General features: G+C 54.3%; 2 protein-coding genes across 3 annotated transcripts in view; both read right to left on the bottom strand.

Annotated features, from left to right (window-relative positions):
• Positions 1-7,448: 7,448 nt before the first annotated feature.
• On the bottom strand, positions 7,449-19,657 carry LOC135182142 (uncharacterized). The gene is made up of 4 exons (XM_064156007.1): positions 19,516-19,657; positions 18,468-18,501; positions 14,924-15,018; positions 7,449-8,087 (listed from the first exon to the last, which is right to left on the bottom strand). Exons 1-4 carry the CDS (start codon positions 19,655-19,657, stop codon positions 7,471-7,473), a joined length of 888 nt encoding a protein of 295 aa, XP_064012077.1. The 3' UTR covers positions 7,449-7,470.
• TMTC1 (transmembrane O-mannosyltransferase targeting cadherins 1) overlaps positions 18,795-22,409 on the bottom strand; it is a 99,079-nt gene continuing 95,464 nt past the window's right edge. For both annotated transcript variants that reach the window (XM_064155638.1, XM_064155639.1), the window contains exon 20: positions 18,795-21,480. In XM_064155638.1, the coding sequence (XP_064011708.1) occupies positions 21,340-21,480 (141 nt within the window). In that variant the 3' untranslated portion in view covers positions 18,795-21,339. The remainder of the gene's footprint in view (positions 21,481-22,409) is intronic.

Raw genomic sequence — 22,409 nt, 5'->3', positions numbered from 1 at the left:
CTGAGCCCCAAGATGTAGAGACAGCTCTGCCCAGTTGGCTGTAGGGAGCCCCAACCAAGGAAGGCTGTGGGCAGCTCTGGAGGGGGCTGAGCTGCTGAAGCAGCATCACCCAATTGTGTCCAACCATCCCCTGTCCGGGCCTGTCCTCAGCACAGCTACAGCTCCACTGTAGTGCCTGTGGGGGCCTGGCATCCTCGGGGCACCTTGGCAGTGTCACCGGGCAGGCAGGAGAGGGAATGGGCAGCTGGGGCTCCACTCAGCTCCTGCTCTGCCCCTGTGTCACCCACAGGCCGGCAGCAGGAGTGGAGGGAGCACGAGTCACCCAGCTGGCCTCCATCGAGCCGCTCCTGAGGCGGCTGAGTGGCTGCCACACTGTGAGTGTCCCTCCTGGTCCTGCTCGGGCCCCAAAGGCTGCTGCTGCCCAGCTGCAGCAGCTGCATCACTTCTCACCTCCTGCTCTTTCTGCCTTCCCAGGCCAGGACGCTCCATTCCAGCAGCCTGGAGAAGCTGGCAGGGGAGCAGGCAAAGGTGAAGAGGGCTCGGGGTGCCAGCTGAGCCTGGCCAGGTCCCTCTCTGCTGCAGGCCTGCTCAGTGAGAGCTTTTCTTGCAGGCTGGGGCAGAGCAGCAGCCACCTCCGGTTCGTCCCAGCAGCCGAGGCAGCGGTGTCCCCGCGGCTGGTGAGTGTGGGGGGACATAGGGGCAGGATGCCCTCCTCTGCCCCTCTGTCCCCTGTGCTAGTTGGCAGGGGCACAGCTCAGCACAGCTGTGCTGCACCTCCCCTGGCACTTCTCCTCCACGGCTCTTTGCTCCTGACTCTTTGACAGGTGCTGTGCCCTGCAGCATCTTGAGGGGCTTACCGTGGCTCCTTGGCCAGAGGGGGATGTCGGCCACGGCAGAGGTGCCTGGGCCCGTGGCCTCTGCCAGCAGTCGAGCTCTTTTTGGGCAGCCCCTCGCAGCTGTCTGCAGCGAGGAGGGCACCCTGCCCCAGCCCATCCAGGTGAGCAGGCTTGGCCAGGGCTTCCCCATCCTGCTGGCTCCTCCTCCGTGCTGCTGTCTCCAGCACAGGGACCTGGGCTCCGGGCCAGCTGCTCCCAGCATCCCCCACCTCCAGGGCAGCTCTCTGTCCGTCCTGCCTGGGGGAGAGCTGTGGAGCCATCCCCACATGCTTCTGTCCTGCGGAAGGGGCCTCTGCCCTAGGGCCTGTCTGTAGCCCCCTGTGCTCCTGTGTGCCCCGCAGGACCTGCTGGCTCTGCTGAGCGAGGTGGGGCCATCCACGGAGGGGATCTTCCGTCTAGCGGCCAGTGAGCGCGCGTCCAGGCAGCTGCGGGAGGCCCTGGACAGTGGGCAGGAGGTGCCTCTGGAGAGCCAGCCCCCACATCTGCTGGCCGCTCTCCTGAAGGTGAGCCAGCTGCCCTGGAGCCCGGCGGCTGCCAGCTGGGCACCTGCTGAGGAGCCGAGTGCCAGGGATGCTGCCTGCGCTCCCGGCAGCAGCGCCCAGAGCCTCACGCCCAGCCCTTGGCATCGTTGCAGGACTTCCTGCGCAAGATCCCCTGCAAGCTCCTCAGCGTGGAGCTTTACCACCAGTGGATGAGCACCCTGCAGATGCCCAGCAGGCAGGAGAGGATGGAGGGGCTGAAGGAGTGAGTGCAGCCGGCAGCCTGCCTGCTCGGCAGGGAGCAGAGCCGCAGCAGGCTCTGTAGGGCCAGGGTGGCCAAGGAGCTCTCCCTGGGCTGTCCTGGGCTGACATCAGCCTGGCAGATGAGCACTGGGATTGTCTGCTGGACCTGCTTTGTGCTCCTGCTCCCGCAGGGTGGCCGGCAAGTTGCCGAGGCCAAACCTCCTGCTGCTGAAGAGCTTGCTGGCATTGCTGGCTAAGATCAGCCAGAACGAGGCCACCAGCAGGATGTCCCTCAAGAACCTGGCCATATGCGTGGGGCCCAACCTGCTCAGCCCACCCGAGGAGCAGAGCCTTCCCCCGCAGATGCTGCTGGAGGTGACGGGCAAGGTAAGCTCTGCTCTCCACCCACTGACAGCTTCCTAGGCACACCTGAGCTGTGCTGTCGGCAGGCACCCGGCTGCCTCCTGCCCGCAGCAGACACTGGTGTGGGAGCTGCTGGGAGGAGCATCCCCACGGCCGCAGCTCTCTGGGCTGAGGCCAGGCTCAGTCGTGGGCAAGACTCGTGGAGCCCTCCTCAGCCAGCAGCCTGGAAAGCAATGGTTTGCTGCGTGCAGGTGACCCAGCTGGTGGAACTCCTGATGGAGCTGCACCTGGAGGTCTTTGGGGAGGAGGAGGAGGTGGCTGCTGCGGTGGCTGAGGAGTCAGCCACTCTCTCAAGTGCAGAGGTATGTGCGGTGCTGAGAGAGCCTGCAGACTAAAGGCTTTGCCCTCAGAAGGTGGCACTGCTGCCACAGGAGAAGCAAGGCTGCTGCAGGGTGGGCATCCCACGTTGTGTGCTGATGCCAGCAGCACTGGCTTAGCTGAGCTGAGCAAAGCCCCCCGGGGGGTCTGCCTTTTGCAGCTACAGAGCAATTGGGCAGGTAGGTCCTTGCCCCCTCTTCATCTGCCCATTGCCATTGCAGGTGCCTCCTGTCACCCTGGCAGTCAGAGCCCTGGAGAGCTGCCCTGGGGAGGGAAGGTGAGCCCAGCTAGCTTTGGTTGAAGGGGATGCATTGCTGCTCAGCATGGCTTTGCCTGCCTGACAAGAATGCTCTCGCTTGCAAAGCCTGCCAGGCTCTGTGCAGCCCAGGAAGCAGCTCTGCAAGAAGAGGAAGATGCTGCTGACGGAGGCTGACTTCCAGCCCTGCAGCAAATGCCAGCGGCTGGAGAGGGACCTCTCGGGAAGGGGCACCTGAGAGGAGCCAGGCAGGGAGAGAAGGAGGAGGCCAGGTGTGTCCCAGAGCCTGATTTCCAGCTCTCACATCTGAAAAGTGCTGCTTCCTAATCCTGCTTCCCCTTCCCCTTCCTGTCATCTTCCCCCTGCCTTTCCCTTCTCTTTCCCCTCCATGAAGCCTTCCCTCCACGTTCCTCGTTCCCTTCCCTTTCCTTGCCCTCTTCTCATTGCCAAGGCCAAGATCCCAGATCCCAGCTGGCTTTATTCCCGGGCCCTGGTACTGGCACCAGGGCAGGGCACCCAAGAATTTGTCCCAGCCCCCTGGCGCCCTGCTGCTGGGTGCAGCCCTGGCCCTGCCGCTGGTGGGCAGCTGCCAGAGGGGAGGGCTCCAGGTAACTCCTTGCCGCTCCTCTCTGCAGACGTGGCGGTGCCCTGTGCCCCAAGCTCCGCCTGGTGCTGTGCCATCCCCCGCTGCTTATCAGTGGCAAGGGAGCAGCTGAGGATGGCATAGAGGAGGAAGGGAAGCTTCATCCTCATCTGGCCCTGTGGCCGCTGCGTGGTCACCTTCTGGTGAGTCTGGCTGCCACGTCCCACCGGGGGGACGGGCAGCATCTCTGAGCTGCCCCCGTGGCTGTGCCCACAGGGCAGGGCTGTGTGGGTGCAGAGCTCTGCCCGCAGGCTGGGCAGCAGAGGCGCTGAGGCTGCTTCTCCTCTCTTTCTGCAGCTCCCGGGCACTTAAGGAGCTGCTGGGAGGAGCACCCCTATGGCTGCAGCTCTCTGGGTCCCACGTCCCACCAGAGGGGCATGCAGCATCTGTATGGTGCCACTGTGGTTGTGCCCAGCTGGGCTAGAAGAAGGAGCCAGGTGTGTCCCAGAACCTCACCTTCCAAGTTTCACATTTCAAAAGTGGTTTTTCTTTTTACTGCCTTCTTGCCCAATTTAAGAAGTAATTAATCATTTAATGAGCCCTAATAGTCTCTCTCAATAGCTGTGTCCCAGTACATCACAAGCTCTGAACATCATCAGTGCCTTCTGCAGGGTAATTGCAATGTGATCCCATTTACAGGTGGACACATGGGAAGGTGAAGAGGCTCAGAAGCCAGGTATGCCACAGGCTGTATGGGACAAGACTGGGAATGTCAGCTCCCAGGAGCTTGGAATAGAAGCTGCTTCCCCACTATCAAGAGCAGGTATGGGAGTAGCAAGCACAGGGCTCATCTGAAGTCACAGCATCATCCAGCAAGAGGGCCAGGAATGGGATTCAGCTTTCCACAGTGCTGGCTGTGCCCCACACGCTCTAGAAACAGCCTTTACAGGCTCAGCAAAGGTTTTGTGCAGGGCAGTGTTGACCCAGGGTCACCTTTGGTGTGACCTTCCATCTCTAGAGACAAAAAAAGAAGGTTCCAAAGGGAACCAATCATAGAATACATCCAGTTGGAAGGGACCCATAAGGGTCATCGAGTCCCTGCTCCTTGCAGGGCTGCCCAAAACTAAACTCTGTGTTCAGAGTATTTTGGAGAACTGCACAGATGCCTCTCTGCAGCTGAGCCCTTCTCATGGTGAATTCCTTGCTCTGCAGGACTGTTGGTTTCTCTATGAGGTCAGAGCAAGCTGTCTCAGGCCTTATGCCCACAGTGGTGCTGGCAGCCTTTCTGAGCCACAGGAGCATCTAAAGATGTCTCCAGATTGGGGCTCACACAACTGTCTCAGCTGCCTGGAAGAATTTCAAACCTTTGTCTGGGTCAGAAAATGTGCATTTGGCCAAAGAGGTTAACGAGCAAAGGTCTGAGCTGCTGCTCTGTGGCAATGCAGATGTCTTCTTCTAGGACTGCTGTTTTGACTGCAGTGTGATTGATGTGGTGGTTCTACAGCACTGTTTCTGACTGGGCTGCTCCTGGTGTGCCTGTGTGTGGCACAGAAGAAATGGCTGTGACCCCCAACCATCTCTGTGAGGCCATGGGCAGGCAGCACAGCAGCACTCTTCCTCAGCCACTCTTGGTATGTGACAATGGACAGCAGCTGGTGTCTGTAGGGAACCCAGGTGGGACAGCAGAGCCGCAGCTGTGCTTCTAGACTGTGACCACAGACTGCACATCCTCACCTGCTCATTTCACCTCTTCTGGCAAAAAGTCCCTTCAGGTGGTATCTGTTTGAGGCCATGAACAGCACTGAGCTGAAAAACACTTTCCTTCTGTATTCCTGCTTCTAATAACCTCCTGAGCCTAAAAGCTATTCCTTCTCATTCAGCTGAGACAGCTCTCTCACTGCTGAGACATTTGAACCGTGACTTAACTTTCTTCTATGGATCCTCTTTCCCTTTCTGGTTTCTCCTATGCAAGTTACTTGCCCCTTCCCATTCCACTTCTGCTGTTTAGTTTGCATAGAAACAGATTCATTTACACAGCTACCAGAAACTCCTTTTGGATTCCTACACATGAAACTATTCTATTTTACCTGCACCAGGCCTTTGCTGAGGTTGTATTCAGACCTACCAGGGCCTGATTCAACTTCTCTGGGCTTTGAAACCAAAGTGTTTGGAAAAGACACAGTAATTCAAATGCCTTTGCAGCTTCAGTAAAACAACATTTTTGATTTCAACCTCACTCAAACTGCTCTGTGACATTGTACAGGTCACATCCATTCAGACCACTTGACAGTTCTAGGAAGTTAATAGTTTGATTTACATAATCCCTGTTCTGCAATAAATCCTTGGACTATCTCCTGTCCCATATCAAACACTGCAGCCTTGTAGACTCCTTCAGATTCTTACTTTGTGAGAGGGAAGAGAGCAAAGATAGTTCACCTCACACAGATTGGTCAGTGTTGGAAAGGATCTCTGAGGATCACCTAGTCCAACTACCCCTTCTAAAGCAGGTGTGGGAAACTTTGTAGGAGCTGTTGCTTTGCAATCGATATGTAAGCGACTTGAACAAAGCGGGTAAAGATGTTGTGTCCTTGTTGTGCAGCTGTGTAGAAGAAACATAGTAATAAAATAGTCATAGATATATTTTAGAATTAGCTGTATCCTGGCCTACAAGGACGATGCCTCCCTAGCTAGTCATACTGAGTGCTGCCTTTGTTTATTCAATATGCCTTTGTTTATTCAATATTCAATATGCCTTTGTACTCATTAACGAATATGCCTTAACCACAAAATATGTAGCAATGTGTAGTATGGACCAATTAGAAATTAACATGTAATTCTGATGTAATCCTATAACAGCCTTCTGATATAGTATAAAAGCGTTCTGATTTTTGTATTAAACGGCTTACATTTTACAATCTATATTGGATTCCGTAAGTCCTTTTCCTCAACTTCAGCAGCAGTCAGCATGCAAACAGCGACACCTAGCGACAAGCAGGGATGCCCATGGCAGGTTGACCTCTACTCAGTGGAGCTCAAAGTAGCATCAAGCTAGGAGCAGGTGTTGATGTGTTAGAGCCCTGCAGAGGGACCTTGCCAGGCTGGATGGGTGGGCAGAGGCCAATGGGATGAGACTGAACAAGGCCAAGTGCAGGGTTCTGCACTTTGGCCACAGCAACCCCAAGCAGCACTACAGGCTGGGGACAGAGTGGCTGAGAGCAGCCAGGCAGAGAGGGAGCTGGGGGGGCTGGTAGAGAGGAGCTGAACTGTCCGAGGTTGAGGCTATAGGGTTAAAAATTGTTATTCAATCCCATAACTCTGCTATCTCTTTAGAGACTCACAACAGTTCTTGCCCCTTTCCTCCTCCTGCTGCCCTGTGTGTGTGGCAGGAGCCAATCTAACGGGAAGAACATGCAAGCAGTTGGCCTCTTTGGATGGTGGAGGCGTTAGGGGGGGAGCATTGGAGCACTGGGGAGCATAGATTTAGGTTTTTTTGGGATGGGGAAGAACTCAAGGGGCTTTGTCATGGATGGGGAAATTGCTTTCTAATGTTTATCTCTGTATTTTCTCTCCCATTTGGTTTAAGAGTTTAATCTCTGTCGTCTCTCTTTAAAAAGAAACCAGGACAGGACAATTGGTGGCCCCTGCGGGGAACGAGATGGCTGCCGGTTTGCATCGACTGAATTGGAGAAAAACACGGAATTAGAGCTTGGAAAAACCCTGCCTCTTGGTGAGGCTGCCGTGGAGAGCTGGGAGGCCTGGAGAAGAGAGCCGCTCCCCTCTTGGCTGGCGGAGAGGGGAGAAGGAAGCAGCAAGAAGCGAGTTGGAAGGTCTGAGATGGCTGAAGGCGATATGGGACCCTCGCCCCTGAAGCGGCCACGGCTCGCCCTGACCCACGGCACGGTGCCCAGCGGCACTGCGCGGGGCGAGCTGCAGGGCTGGGGTACAGCGGAGCAGGCAAACCCCTGCGTGTTAAACCCCTGCGTGTTTGCCCCTCATGATGGGAATCCGCGGGCGGTGGAAACGCAGGCGGCTCCGGCCGTGCCGGTAGCCTCCCCTGGACCCGTAGATCCAGGCGGCGTTCCGAAGATGGCGCCAGGCGGAAGCGGCGCCGCACGCCGTGGCGGGCCGAGTGCAGCTTGCGGGCTGAGTGCAGTTTGCGGGCTGAGTGCCTTGGCGGGCTGAGTGCCTTGGCGGGCCGAGTGCTTTGGCGGGCCGATGGCCGTGGCGGGCCGGGTGCCTTGGCGGGCTGATGGCCGTGGCGGGCCGAGTGCCTTAGCAGGCTCGGTGCCTCGGCGGGCCGAGTGCAGTTTGAGCCGTCCTCTTGCTGGGCGCAGGCACTCCCAATTCAGGGGATGAGGTGGCGGCTCTAGAGGGAACGGCCCTGCCTCGGTACTCCTCTTGTCCCAGCACAGGCAGCGTGTACGGGTAAGCTGCGGCTGTGAAGGACCAGTCTGCATTTGGAGCGTGTCCCGCTGGGGAATATGCGGAGAGCGGCGATGGGGATCCCCTTCCCCCGCTGCGGGTCAGCCCTAACTGTAGAGTGGCGGCACTGGCGGTGCCGAGCATGGCAGGGGTTCGCTCCGCTTCCCGCACACTGCCGCCGGTTCTGCGCAGGGTAGCAGCCAGGACTAGCGGCAAAGGGCACTGTGTCCCCGCTGGGTTTGCAGCGGAGGCAGAAGCGGCAGCGGCAGCCCTGGAGCGGAGCCCAAGCGGCAGGGCGAGCCGCAGGGGTGCCCTGACGGTAGCGGCTCCTCTGGCCGGTGAGGCAGCGCTGAGGATGGACGCTCCTGGTCCGGCAGTGGGTCCTGTGAACGGCACTGATCCTGTTTGCTTCCCAATTCTGCCACCTGTTCCTCGTCCACCACCAGATCCTCCTCCTTCCCAGTTGTCTGTTGAGAAGGTGGAGGGAGAAGTGCTGGGAAAGGTTAAATAAAATTTGAAACGATTTCTGTCGTCTCTCTTTAAAAAGAAAAGGAGGTGTGCAGCCTGCAGCAGAGGAGGCTCAGGGCAGAGCTCATTGCTGTCTACAACTACCTGAAGGGAGGCTGCAGCCAGGTGGGGTTGGTCTCTTCTGCCAGGCAAGCAGCAACAGAACAAGGGGACACAGTCTCAAGCTGTGCCAGGGGAGGTCTAGGCTGGATGTTCTGAGGAAGTTGTTGCCAGAGAGAGTGATTGGCATTGCAATGGGCTGCCCAGGGAGGTGGTGGAGTGGCTGTGGCTGGAGGTGTTGAAGCCAAGCCTGGCTGGGGCACTTAGTGCCATGGTCTGGTTGCTTGGCCAGGGCTGGGTGCTAGGTTGGCCTGGCTGAGCTTGGAGGTCTCTTCCTACCTGGTTAATTCTAGGATTCTATGTTTTCCCTGTTCAAAACCAAACTGGGATTCATTAGAGAACAGAAGGCAGCACTCTGGCCTTGGACTGTTTCACCATCTTATTCCTCCTCCTCTCTAGCTCCATGTCACCAAGAGCAGGCATAGTAACCCAGCTTTGAAGGTTGCAGGGAGTGTGTCATTCACCTAATGCCTCCCACATTTTCACAGCAGGAAGTCTCCCAGGTCTGCCATCCAGCAGTAAATTACAACCCCCTAAATTCTCTATTTGCACAGCTGAAGAAATCACATCCTTGAGCCAAGCCCCACAACATATTTGCTGTTATGATAGCAGGGCAGTTTTTTGAAGTTAGTTATAATGTGACAACTCAGTCAGCAGCAGCAGCCTGGCAGATGACTGCAATTTCCAGCCCTACTAGTTGAGGGAACTATTACCTCTGATTGTCTGATGTTTTCTGCACTGTGCAAGAGTGTGAGCTTCTCTTTCCAAAAGCAGCATGGGATGGGCAGAGTAGAGAGAAAGGTTTCTTTTAAGCAACACAGTCTAGCATCTGGTAAGTCAGGTGTGTAACTTTCATCAAACTATTGTACCTGGATTACCCTGGTAAGGCCACATCTGGAGTACTGTGCCTAGTTCTGGGCCCCCCCCAGTTCAAGAGGGACGTAGAAGTTCTTGAGAGAGTCCAGCACAGAGCCACAAAGATGCTGAAGGCAATGGAACATCTGTTAGGAGGAGAGCCTGAGGGAGCTGGGGCTGTGCTGCTGGGAGAAGAGGACACTGAGAGTTGAGTAATGTGTATTAATATGGAAAGACTGAGTGCCCCGAGGATGGAGCTCTGAGCATCACCTCTGCTGGGTGACACCCAATGACAGGACAAAGGGCAACGTCTGTGCTCCAGCTCTGTGCTTCATCATACCAGCCTCTTTGGCTTTGGTGGTCGATGCAGCTTGGAGTGGGGCCCTCTGAAGCTGGGAAGTGTGCAGCTGGCAAGTGGGAGCAAGCCCTGCAGCTAGGAGCAGTAACAGGGCAGCATGGACTGTGGGAAGCATGCATGATATATTGAGCTCTATTGTGCCCCTACCTCTCCTCTGTCTCTTGCAGGGGTCACTAAAAAACTAGAAGGGCTAGGGTAAGCCCCTAAAAGCACAGCACCAGTGATGACAGCCTCTTGCAGGGCACACATAAGCACCTTCAAATCTCTGACACCATCTACAAGTCCATCACCACTCCATCAGCTTTCTCAGCTTAACCTCCAGCCAGCTCATAGGGAGCTTCCTTGCCCCTATCTGTGCTAGGCTTTGGCCAAGGGCTGCTTAGGTGGGACTCAGACAAGAGCTGTGCCAGCTGCATTCAGGCAGCAGGTTGGTGGTCATTTTGAGTGAGGAGGTGCTACAGCTGCCTTCAATTCGATGATGAGGTGAGCAGTTTCTCCTCCACAGCCAACAAGCTCTCCCAAGGAGACGTCGTCACCGGGAGGTATTTGCCCACTGTGCTGAGCAGAAAGGATGGCATGGGCCAGTGGCCTCAGGCACTGAGACACCACAAAGGTGGCTTCATTTCCATCCAGTTCATTCCCTTTCACTTAACCTTCACTCTGGCTTTGGCTTTCCCACAGAAGCAGCAGCTTGGGCTGCTATCTAACAAACTCTTTCACATGCTGCAGACAGAATTGACGGAGCAGGGGGAGTATCTCTTGGCACAGCACCCCGACTGAGCTGGCACTGCTCTTCAGAGGTCATAGCTGCTCTTTGGTGCCAGAGTAACCTGTACTTATCCCTGTTTCCCATGGTTAAGCACCTTGAAGCAGTGCTCTCTTTCTCCTCCCTTCCTGGTAAGCAGTTTGTTGCCACAGACCTGCCTGTGCTGTACAGCAAATTCCCACTGACACCAGGTGCAGCTGCCCTGCCCTTTCTTCTGTCAGCTCCTTGCTTTGCTGGCCTCCTAATTCACTGCTTCCTTTCCCCTTCCCCTAGACATCCCATAATACACCTGCAAAACAGATGAGACACAGCTTTAATCATGTGCATGTTGCCCTGCTGTACTCTCTGGGTGCCTGAGAGTGCTGCTTTAATGAGTCAGATCTGGCTCTCTCCTCAGACCTCTGTCTGAGGCCACAGCAGTCAGCCCAGGCAGCTTTTGAAGCCTGTTTCTAAGAAGATGAGAGGGAAGAGCTTCCAAAGAGGCACAGATCCGTGCAGCTGAGGCACAACACTTTCCCCAGGCCAGTTTGCCCCAGGGCTTCCATCCTTGAGCACAAAAGCTTTCCACGGGCAGTGCCCATGCTCAGGCACTCTTGGAAGCTCAGCGGTGTTTGCCTTGTGGGTGCTGCTAACAAGACACGGTGAGACCCCTGTGTTTACACAGCCTCCTGGGCTTCTACACTGCCTTTATTTAGATCACACTGTCCCACTACTTCACATCTGCCTCCTCTTCTTCCTCTTTCCCTGCCCCTAGCCCTGCCCTGCAGCACCTACAGTGACAGCCTTGCAGTAGCCCCAGTGACAGCTCTGCAGCATCCTCAGTGACAGCTCTGCAGCACCTACAGTGACAGCCTTGCAGCAGCCCCGGTGACAGCTCTGCAGCATCCTCAGTGACAGCTCTGCAGCAACCTCAGTGACAGCTCTGCAGCACCTACAGTGACAGCCTTGCAGCACCTACAGTGACAGCCTTGCAGCAGCCCCGGTGACAGCCTTGCAGCAGCCCCGGTGACAGCCTTGCAGCAGCCCCGGTGACAGCCTTGCAGCAGCCCCGGTGACAGCTCTGCAGCAGCCCCGGTGACAGCCTTGCAGCAGCCCCGGTGACAGCTCTGCAGCACCTACAGTGACAGCTCTGCAGCACCTACAGTGACAGCCTTGCAGCAGCCCCGGTGACAGCTCTGCAGCACCTACAGTGACAGCTCTGCAGCATCCCCAGTGACAGCTCTGCACACCCTCCAGCAGCCCTAGGGTTGACCCCAGTTTCGCCCACCATAGCCAAGGCAGCAGGGGAGCTACAGCTGCTCTGAACAACGTTAAGTGGCCAGCTGAGTGGCCACGGGCTGCGATGAGCTCGGCAGCAGTCTTGCTGCACACAAACAGCAAGAGGCAGCAGCGATAAAGAGAGCTGCACGTATAGTGAGTGGAAGCTGTTAGCAGGCAGCCTGTGCACGGTGAGAAGCAAATACTTCAGACTGGGAGGAGCAGGAGTTTAGGCCTGCTCACAGCAGGCTCCTCACCTTCCCTTTGCCCTCAGACCTGTGCTGCTCTGAACCGAGATCGGTGCCGGCAGACCTCAAGCACGTTCAGCAGTCACAGGCCCTCTGCCCAGGAGCTGGGGGTTGGTGTCTGGAAACACATGCCCTGCAAAGAACCACTGACCTGGAAACACTACAGTTTACTCCCTTGCATGTCACAGATGTTCCTGGCAGGATTTTATTGCATTGTTCCCTAAGCAGTTCTTAGTGCAGAAGTTTCAGTGCAGTTTCTCCTTTTATTACCTTTACAGGCTTCAGTGAGCCAGTGGCACTTTGGTGTTCCTGGGGCACAAGCCGGGGTGATTACAGCATGAGTCTTCCCCTCTGCTACTAACGTTGTGGCACTCCCACAGCTAAGGCTGGCAAGAGGCAGTTTATCAGGATCTCTTGCAGATGTGCAGAGAGCACAGTGTCAGTGGCACTTCTCACCACGTTGTGAGGCACTTAATCACTCTTCCAGTGAAGAACTTCCTCCTAACATCCAGCCTAGACCTCCCCTGGCACAACTTGGAATCACAGAATCATAGAATCAGTCAGGTTGGAAGGGACCAGAAGGATCAGCCAGTTCCAAACCCTTGCCATGGGCACAAACACCCTACCCGAGAGCAGGCTGCCCACAGCCTCATCCAGCCTGGCCTCAAACACCACCAGGGATGGGGCCTCAACCACCTCCCTGGGCAACCCAGTCCAGGCTCTCACCACTCTCATGCTCAATAACTTCCTCCTCATGTCCAGCCTGAACCTACCCATCTCCAGCTTCTCTTCGTTCCCCCCACTCCTGTCACTCCTTGAGAGCCTAGAAAGCCCCTCCCCAGATTTTTTTTGTAGTCCCCCTTCAGATACTGAAAGGTCTTGAGACTGTGTCCCCTTGTTCTGTTGCTGCTTGCCTGGCAGAAGAGACCAACCCCACCTGGCTACAGCCTCTCTTCAGGGAGCTGCAGACAGCAATGAGCTCTGCCCTGAGCCTCCTCTTCTGCAGGCTGCACACCCTCAGCTCCCTCAGCCTCTCCTCACAGGGCTGAGCTCCAGGCCCCTCACCAGGGTAATATCTGCTTGTATATTGCTTGTAATTATACTACGTACTATATAAATATATTACATTATATATGTATTTACAAATTCTATGGTATTATATATCATATAGTTATATAATGTTATCTATTACATTACATTTTGTATATAAATATTATATATTGCTTCTAACTATCTACTTGTATATTGTGCTAATGTCTAAATATAGCTTCTTTAACTTCCAGCTTGGCTGAGTCTAGTCTGGGTGATTTTATAAGAGTGGGAAGGGGAGAGGGACAAGTAACACCCAAACCATCACAACCCCTTACATACTTATAAACATAAATGAGGTCAGACCAAAGGATAAAGGGGGGCAACAGATCTCTAGCCAGCCACAGCCACTGTGGGAGCCTGCCTTGTACAGAATCTGTGTTACAGATTTGTGTCTTCTGCCTTCCCCTGCAGTGTTATTCAGTCCAGCAAGTGCAGCTGTGCAGGCAACACACAGCCAGTGCCATCTGGGTACTGCTGAGAGTGGTGCCCAGGCCAGTGGTGGTCAGGGCTTCCAAGCCCTGGCAAACACTTCAGTGGGTGCCCTGAGGAAAATCATAGGATCAGTCAGGGTTGGAAGGAACCACAAGGAGCAGCCAGTTCCAACCTCCCTGCCATGGGCAGGGACACCCCACCCTAGAGCAGGCTGCCCACAGCCTCAGCCAGCCTGGCCTTAAACACCTCCAGGCATGGGACCACATCCACCTCCCTTGGCAACCCATTCCAGGTTCAGTATTTGGGCTTCTACAGCCACACTACAGTTATCCGTTGTCAGGGTAATGATCCTCTAGACCTCAGGGGTGACAAAAGCAGCCACTCTCTCCAAAGAGTGGGATGCCCACAAGTCTTTGCTACAGCCATGTTACAGATCTCTAAGCTTTCAGGAGCTGTCCCACCAATGCTCTGGGCCAGCAGTCACTCAGCTTGGCTGCTCCAGGCTCATTTTTAATGAGGCATCACTTTCATGTTGGCTTTCCCTTCATCTTCTATGGGCATTTGCTCTCTGTGAATCCTGATAGCTCCCTTTGGCAAAGGATAATGCATCCACCCTGCAGCCACGTGGAGTTACTGCTCCCAGTTAAAAAGCACCTTCTTAGCTGTACAAGCTTCTCCCCTTTGAAAGTACAATCATTAAGGGATCCTAGCAAAGCCATGGTAGGTTGGGCATTAGTTAATACTAACACCTTGGCTTTGAAGGCTGTGACAGAAATAAACTCATCTCTGTAGTGACTTCTATCAGCCCAGCAGTCACCTGCACAGAAGAATACAACTGGCCATCAGGGAGCCAGCAGAGCTGTGTCTGGTTATAACAAGCACTTCTAATGAGCCACTTAAACTATGGCATTTAACACACTGCCCTCCTCCCATATGCATCCAGAGCTGGGCTGGATGAGAAGATCACTGCTGGCTCATGTTCATCCTCCTATCTACCAGCACCCCCACGTCCCCTTCTGCCTGGCTGCTCCCCAGCCACTCTGTCCCCAGCTTGTACCACTGCTTTCTTCTCCCAAGCACCATACCACAGGGCTGGAGACACTCAGGGGCCAGGACAAAGATGCAGTGAGCTGCTAGCAGAGAAAAGCAGCCCTGGCTGCAGGACAGCAGGCTCTGTCCTGGAAGGCTCTGTGGGGAGTGAGAGGCAGGCAAACCTCCTGCCTCCTTTACTGCAGATGGGTCCCAAACCACTGGGGATGTAAAAATAAACAGCAACATTCAGAGTGCAGCAAGTGCTCAGGGGTGCAGGGTGGCAGAGTTTTGTGCTCACTGGGAGGCATGAACTGGGTTCATTTATCTGCCTGGTACCGGGCACTGTGAGAGAAACCCAGGGGAGCCACACAGTTGGCCTGTCAGTGTTTCTCCTTTACCAGCTCTCACAGCACAGGGTACAACAGCAGTGAGGTCTTTGCCATTAAGGCTCATTTTCTAATGGGGACTGGCACGAGCTGCCCAGGGAGGTGGTGGAGTCACCCACCCTGGATGTGTTTAAGGTGCTTAGGAATATGGTTTAAGGTGGATCTTGTAGAGTAGGGTTATAGGTTGGACTTGGTGATCCTGAGGGGGTTTTCCAAAGTGGATGTTTCCATGATTCTGTGATTCTCATACCAGTGATCTGCTTCTCCAGGGAAGGCAGCTGTGGGAGAGCAGCAGCAGCAAGCTCCTGGCTCCTCTGCTGAGGCCAGTAGTACCTCCTCCACTCCCTTCACCTGGGGCTGTGCCTGTACAAGCCAAAAATCATTCTGACAGTCACTCCTCTACAATGTGTTTCTGGTACCACATTGGGCAAGAGTGCTTCTGCCAAGCCAAGGCTGGGGTAAGAGTTCAGCTACCAGCCAGGCAATGTAATGCTCATGATTTAGGAGGTTCTTGCACTGTGTTTGCCCTGGCAAGAACCTGGAATAACTCACTAGAGACACCAGGAGGCTCAGTCTGGATTCAAAACGTTACCACCTCCAGCTGTGCACCACTCCTGCAGCACCCCTGGCTGTGGAGGGGTTAACTGAGCTGTTCCACCCTGCCCAGCCTCTCTCCTTTTCTCTCCCTTTAACAGCATTTTACCTTATTCCCAGAGCACTCTCCAGCCTCAGAGCATTTGACTACTGCAGGCAGCTCAGTCACAAAATCAGACACAATTTTCTAAGCCACTGACCTGGACTAAGCTCTGCACAGCCCTTGTGGCCGAGTAGCTTTTCCAAGGAGAGACTCTGGTGATTACTGCTATAGCAGCAAGTCTGCCAGGGAAGGAGAGAATAAACAGACTTCATCAGGGAGGCAAATGATGGAGGAAGCACCAATCCCTAAGGTGGGGAGAGAAACAACATTAGCAACAGCACAAGGAGCAGCATCATACTGGAGCAGAGCAGGACAGACGGCAATCATAGAATCAAACAGATTGGAAGAGACCTCCAAGCTCAGCCAGTCCAACCTAGCACCCAGCCCAGTCCAATCATAGAATCAAACAGATTGGAAGAGACCTCCAAGCTCAGCCAGTCCAACCTAGCACCCAGTCCTGTCCAGTCAACTAGACCATGGCACTAAGTGCCTCATCCAGTTGTCCTCCCACCCTTGCTTCCCCCATCATCAGAAGGCTGGGGCAAGCCAGGACATCTCATAGGTCATGCCACACCTGCAGAAGGACTTGCTCATGGTTGGTGCTAAGGAAGAGCCTGAGCCCATAGCCAAGAGAACAGACCCAGACACAGCACTTTTCTCAGCCTTTATATAAAATAGACATACATTTTCTCTTGCAAAGACTTGGAGCATCACTCCTTTAAGTGACATCCAGCCACAACCCTCCCAGTGTAAAACAGCACAGACCTACCCCTGGCATACATTCAGCTGCTGCCAGGTGTGAATCGACTGCTGAAGGGTTTTGAACCCCTGGGCTGTTTACTTCTTCTCAGTTTTGTTTTGTTGTTGCTGGTTATTTAAAAGATATTAAACCCAAATGAAACACAGAAGTGAGAACCATACGAACAAAAAGGCAATGCAAAGCACCTCCTGCAGGAGAGGAGCAGGCAGCCCTGCTTCAGGCAGGGATTTCTGCAGGGGTGCAGTTGTAGAAGCTGCAACTTTTGCAGAGGATACCACTGGGGCATTTTCCAGAAGCAAGCATTCTCAGCAAGTCAGTACAAAGATGGCAATGAACTCTTCCACAAAGTCATGGGGGTTACCTGAAGCAGCTTTGCCACATGGAAACACCAGTGAACAACGAGCACTTTTCCCCACCCCCACCCAGGTTCTGTTGTCTTTTGTTCACATGCACACAACAGCACAACGGTGAAACTGCTGCAGGAGGCTGCAGGCTGAGGCAAAAAGGTCCTGAAGGGCCAATGGTTTAGAATGATAGAATCAAGCAGGTTGGAAGAGACCTCCACAGTATCACAGTATTATCAGGGTTGGAAGAGACTTCACAGATCAAGTCCAACCCTTTAGCACAGAGCTCAAGGCCAGACCATGGCACCAAGTGCCACGTCCAATCCTGCCTTGAACAGCTCCAGGGACGGCGACTCCACCACCTCCCCGGGCAGCCCATTCCAGTGTCCAATGACTCTCTCAGTGAAGAACTTTCTCCTCACCTCCAGCCTAAATTTCCCCTGGCACAGCCTGAGGCTGTGTCCTCTTGTTCTGGTGCTGGCCACCTGAGAGAAGAGAGCAACCTCCTCCTGGCCACAACCACCCCTCAGGTAGTTGCAGACAGCAATAAGGTCACCCCTGAGCCTCCTCTTCTCCAGGCTAACCAATCCCAGCTCCCTCAGCCTCTCCTCGTAGGGCTGTGCTCAAGGCCTCTCCCCAGCCTCGTCGCCCTTCTCTGGACACGCTCAAGCATCTCAATGTCCCTCCTAAACTGGGGGGCCCAGAACTGAACACAGCACTCAAGGTGTGGTCTAACCAGTGCAGAGTAGAGGGGCAGAATGACCTCCCTGCTCCTGCTGACCACACCATTCCTGATGCAGGTCAGGATGTCACTGGCTCTCTTGGCCACCTGGGCACACTGCTGGCTCATGTTCAGGTGGGTATCAATCAGTACCCCCAGATCCCTCTCTGTCTGGCTGCTCTCCAGCCACTCCGACCCCAGCCTGTATCTCTGCATGGGGTCGTTGTGGCCAAAGTGCAGCACTCAGCACTTGGAGCTATTGAACCCCATCCCATTGGCCTCTGCCCATCTGTGCAGGCAGTCAAGGTCCCGCTGCAGAGCCCCTCTGCCCTCCAACCCAGCCACATCTGCCCCCAGCTTGGTGTCATCTGCAAACTTGCTGATGACTGACTCCATGCCCTCATCCAGATCATCTATGAAGACGTTAAAGAGGATGGGGCCCAGCACTGATCCCTGAGGGACACCACTAGTGACAGCTGCCAGCTGGATGTGGCACCATTCACCACCACTCTCTGGGTCCGGCCCTCCAGCCAGTTCCTAACCTAGCCAGTCCAACCTAGCACCCAGCCCTGGCCAATCAACCAGACCATGGCACTAAGTGCCCCAGCCAGGCTTGGCTTCAACACCTCCAGGGTCATCAACTCCACCACCTCCCTGGGCAGCCCATTCCAATGTCAATCACTCTCTCTGACAACAACTTCCTCCTAGCTTCCAGCTTAGATCTCCCCTGGCACAGCTTCACACTGTGTCCCCTTGTTCTGTTGCTGCTTGCCTGGCAGCAGAGCCCAACCCCACCTGGCTACAGCCTCCCTTCAGGTAGTTGCAGACAGCAAAGAGCTCTGCCCTGAGCCTCCTCTTCTGCAGGCTGCACATCCCCAGCTCCCTCAGCCTCTCCTCACAGGGCTGTGCTCCAGGCCCCTCCCCAGCCTTGCTGCCCTTCTCTGGACACCTTCCAGTACCTCAACATCTCTCTTGAATTGAGGAGCCCAGAACTGGACACAGCACTCAAGCTGTGGCTTGAGCAGTGCTGAGCACAGGGGCAGAATCACCTCCCCTGCCCTGCTGGCCACACTTCTGCTGCTGCAGCCCAGGCTCTGCTTGGCTTTCTGGGCTGCAAGTGCACACTGCTGGCTCCTGTTGAGCTTCTGGTCCAGCAGCACCTCCACATCCCTCTCCTCAGGGCTGCTCTCCAGCCACTCACTGCCCAGCCTGGGTTTGTGCTTGGCATTGCCTCAACCCAGCTGCAGGACCTTGAGGTTGGCTTGTGCTCACCTCTGCAGCCTGTCCAGGTCCCTCTGGATGGCATCTGCAGGTAAGAATGTTGCAAAACATTAATCCTTCTCCAGGACCTGGAAGAGGAGGGGGAGGAAACCAAAGCTCTATTATACTTTTAACACATGCACTGATTTTAGGGGGTCAGGATGGCTTTGATCAGGTTGTAGGATGACAATGAGGCAACCATTTCTACCAGGTCTCTCAGGAAGGACAAACTAAGTAGCCAAAGCTACAACCACAAGCCTAAGCCTTCCCCCCTCACAAAACACTGCTATAAAAAATACAACTTCTGCATCTGCAAAAAATAGGCTTTGTTAGCCACAATTTCAAGCTGTGGGGCTTGGAGAATATATAGCATTTATTGAACATATCTTTATGAAGCAAAGTTTACAGCTGAGATATATTTTTAAATGAGATGTTTTTTCCCCACCCCCATGCTTCAGCCACACTCTGCAGCTGCCTCCTCTGCAGGGCCCTTCGCATGGCACCGCTGTCAGGGGCCACACCAAAGGCTGCTCTGCCAGCCACTAAATTTGCCCAGCACACAGTGGTGCTGCAGGCAGCCTGCCAGCCTGGGTACAGGAGGTTTTGGTGAAGCTGCCCCAAAGGCAGGCTCACCTCGGCTGGCAGGGCCTTCTGAATGCCCTGGTAAGGAGCCACTTACAACTGCGCAGCCCACGGTGGGAAACTGACTGCTCTCAGAGGCCATTTGTTACCCCCATCCCATGGGACTCTGCTGGCATGATCCATCCTTTCCCAGCTGTCCTGGCAGTGCCCAGCCTGTGTAAAACTGCTTTGTGCAGAGCATTCAGCACAACACCTGCACAAACATCACGGGCAAGTCCATGGGCACAACAGACATGTGAAAAGGGTTACTGACCCCGCCCCAGGGTCTCAGCCCTGGACAGCACAGCAGGCTGCTTGGGCTGGGAGGAGAATGGAAAACTCACCAGCAAAAGGCTTGCTTCTTTGGGTCCTAGATGCTCTCCTAGGAAGCCAGTTTGAAGGGAGAGAGCTCAGAACTGTGTCACCCCCTTCTCCTCACAATGATCTTTCCCTGCAGCCTCTGCACAGGCGTAGGCGCTGGCCAGCGGGAAGCAGTATCTCCCAAGTCTGTTCTCTTCTTGCTGGATGCACAGCCACAGCTCTAGCAGGTCCACAAGCCCTGGCAGTGCTGACATCTGCATCGGTCTGGACTGCCTCTGAGCTCGAAATGCAACTTAAGTCATGTCAGTAACTGGTCAGTGACTTGACCCTCAGCAGCAGCCAGACACCAGCTTTGCAGACTGCGGCAGTGGCGCATGGCTGTCCCAGCACACCCATGGAGGTGCCATGGCCAGCACCAACTAAATCCAAGTGCCAGGTGGGTCCCTGGCATCACATTACCTCATCTGAACTGTTCCTTTACTCGTGATGGCAAACCCTGTGCCACTCTTTGGCAGGGACTGTCCACAATGAAGCTCAAACACGACAGCACTCACAGTGGCTTCCCACTGCCAAGAGGAACAAACTGATGACCTACACTGATGTCTGAATGTCAACACAGTGGCACCCAGCATGATGGCACTGACACTGCCTGTGACCTGGGCAAACCCTGGTGAAAGCAGCAGCAGCAGCACTGTTTTAGCAGTGGCCAGCAGGCTCCAGCCTGCACTGAAGCCATTTGCTTTAGAAACATCATTAGGGGGAGTCTTTCCAGCACACCTCGGTGGTACTTCAGATAACACAAGTCACAAAGCCCAGCCACGCAGCCAGCTGGGAAGGCTACCACCCAATTTGTATAAAAGAGAAAATATATTAATTATTTGATTATTATAAGTTAAATAAATAAAGCTCAAAAATAAAAGCTCCAATTCTGAAGAGTTTTCCCACTTCAGTATTTAAAAATAGAGATTTATGACTGCTCAGCTATAGTTCATTTTCTGTATCTCTTGGGGGAGGGCATAAGAACACTTTGACAAAGTGTTTTGTCAGTGTCATCACCATGATAAATGGGCTTTGACCCTGCACACCCAGAAAAATGCCTCCTTAGTACCTTTCCAGGCTAGGAATCTTCCCTGTGGCTCTACTTTACCTCCTGTTGGTTGGTTGCTTATGGGGGACTGGACAGGAGAGACAATCCCATTGCCTTAGGAGGCCTTTTTTCCTTCAGAGTAGTGAACATTTGGCCTGCAGGAAAAGGGCAAAGGGTAAAGCCATGTGATACATGACAACAGTGACACCACCAACCTGAATTCCTACAGACTGACTACCTTGTGAGGAAAACAGGTGAGGTTTTCCTTCAAAGGATCATTTGTTCTACTTGCAGAACCTTCTCTTTCAAGGGTGACATTCAGACACCATTTTCCCTTTCTTTAGAATCATTCCCAAGCCACATTTAGAGCTGTAAAGGTGGCCACCACTTCCTCGGTGTTAACCCCCTGACACCTTTTTATGTGACCATTTCCTGGCCCAGATGGCCCTGTCAGCACTTGCAAACGAAGCCCATCAGTGGTACTTAATGTGGATGAGGGGAGCTTGTGCTGACCAACAGAAGGTACTACTTCAGCCCTGCCGCAATGGATGAGTGCTTTGTCTCCATGGTTTTCCCAGTGATAACCAAGATGTTGAAGGTACATGTCCCACCCATGCTCCTGATGTGATTAAAAAGGGTTCAGCCTAAACACAGAGAAGCCTTTGTTCATTCTCCAGCACGTCCTGCAGGCACTGAGTATCTCCTGTCATTTCACTCAAACATAAGCATGCATTTGACATCCGCCTTCTGCCACCGCGTCCTATCAAAGCTCCTGCAGCAGCACTCGGAGCAAGTGATGCTTCCACCATCCTCTTCTCCAAGAGACATGGGTTCCTCCCCACTGGTGACTGAATGCTACGTTTGGTCTTTCTCCTGGACTTCCTGAAATCGTTTCTCCAAGCGATCCAGCTTGGCCAGATTCTCCTTCAGCAGCTTGCTGTGTGGGACCAGCTGCAAAGCTTTCTCGTAGTAGCCACGGGCAGTGACATAGCTCCCCTAGAAAGAAAACCAGTGACAGGCCTCAGGCACATTCCTTGCCATGGGAACTTCATTCTCTGGGATACATGAGGGCCAACACACAAAGCAAGTAGTGGTTGAGTCTCTGATTCTATACTGTGTGCAGTTCTGGAGCCCCCAGCAAGAAGCACGAGGAAGTGTTGGAGCAAGTCCAGAGGAGGCCACGAAGATGCTCAGAGGGTTGCAGCAGCTCTGCTATGAGAACAGGCTGAGAGAGTTGGAGCTCTGCAGCCTGGAGACCTTGGAGTAGCCTTCCAGTATCTGAAGGGGGCTACAGGAAAGCTGGGGAGAGACTACTGACAAGGTCTTGTAATGATAGGATGAAGAGGAATGGGTTTGAAGTGGCAGAGGGGAGATTGAAACTGGATGTTAGGAAAGGGTTCTTTGCAGTGAGGGTGGTGAGACACTGGCACAAGTTGCCCAGGGAGGTTGTGGTGCACAGAAGCACCCAATGTGATCTTTGATCTTTGATCACATTGGGTGCTTCTGTGCTCCACAACCTCCCTGGAGGTGTCCAAAGCCAAGCCTGATGAGGCCTTGAGCAACCTGTTCTAGTGGGAGGTGTCCCGCTCTGCCTGGCTGCTCTTCAGCCACTCTGTCCCCAGCCTGTTGCACTGCTTGGGGTTGCTGTGACCAAAGAGAATGTCAGGGGTTGGAAATGACCTCCAAAGCTCATCCAGTCCAAGCCTCCTGCCAGAGCAGGGTCACCCAGAGCAGATCACACAGGAACATATCCAGAGAGGTTTTGAATATCTCCAGAGAGGGAGACTCCACAACTCCCCTGGGCAGCCTGTTCCAGGGCTCTGTCACCCTCACAGTGACAGGGATGTGTGGGGGAACAGATTTTCCTCCTTTCTGAATACAATATGTTGAGGACACTCAATACTCACAAACATGCTGCTCTTAGC

This window comes from Pogoniulus pusillus, chromosome 15 (genome assembly GCF_015220805.1).
Source record: "Pogoniulus pusillus isolate bPogPus1 chromosome 15, bPogPus1.pri, whole genome shotgun sequence".
Lineage (NCBI taxonomy): Eukaryota > Metazoa > Chordata > Aves > Piciformes > Lybiidae > Pogoniulus > Pogoniulus pusillus.
The sequence above is the reverse complement of the archived record's forward strand: the minus strand, read 5'-3'. Positions and strand labels throughout refer to the sequence as shown.

Excerpts from the sequence above, each read along its gene's own strand:
- LOC135182142 (XM_064156007.1), bottom strand. The coding sequence starts at position 19,657 with ATGCAGATGTCAGCACTGCCAGGGCTTGTGGACCTGCTAGAGCTGTGG. Across the intron at positions 18,502-19,515 it reads GGCTGCAGGGAAAGATCATT|ATGCCATCCAGAGGGACCTG; the intron begins GTGAGGAGAAGG and ends TCTTACCTGCAG. Across the intron at positions 15,019-18,467 it reads GACCTGGACAGGCTGCAGAG|GGAGTGGAGGAGGTACTACT; the intron begins GTGAGCACAAGC and ends CCCCAGGTGAAG.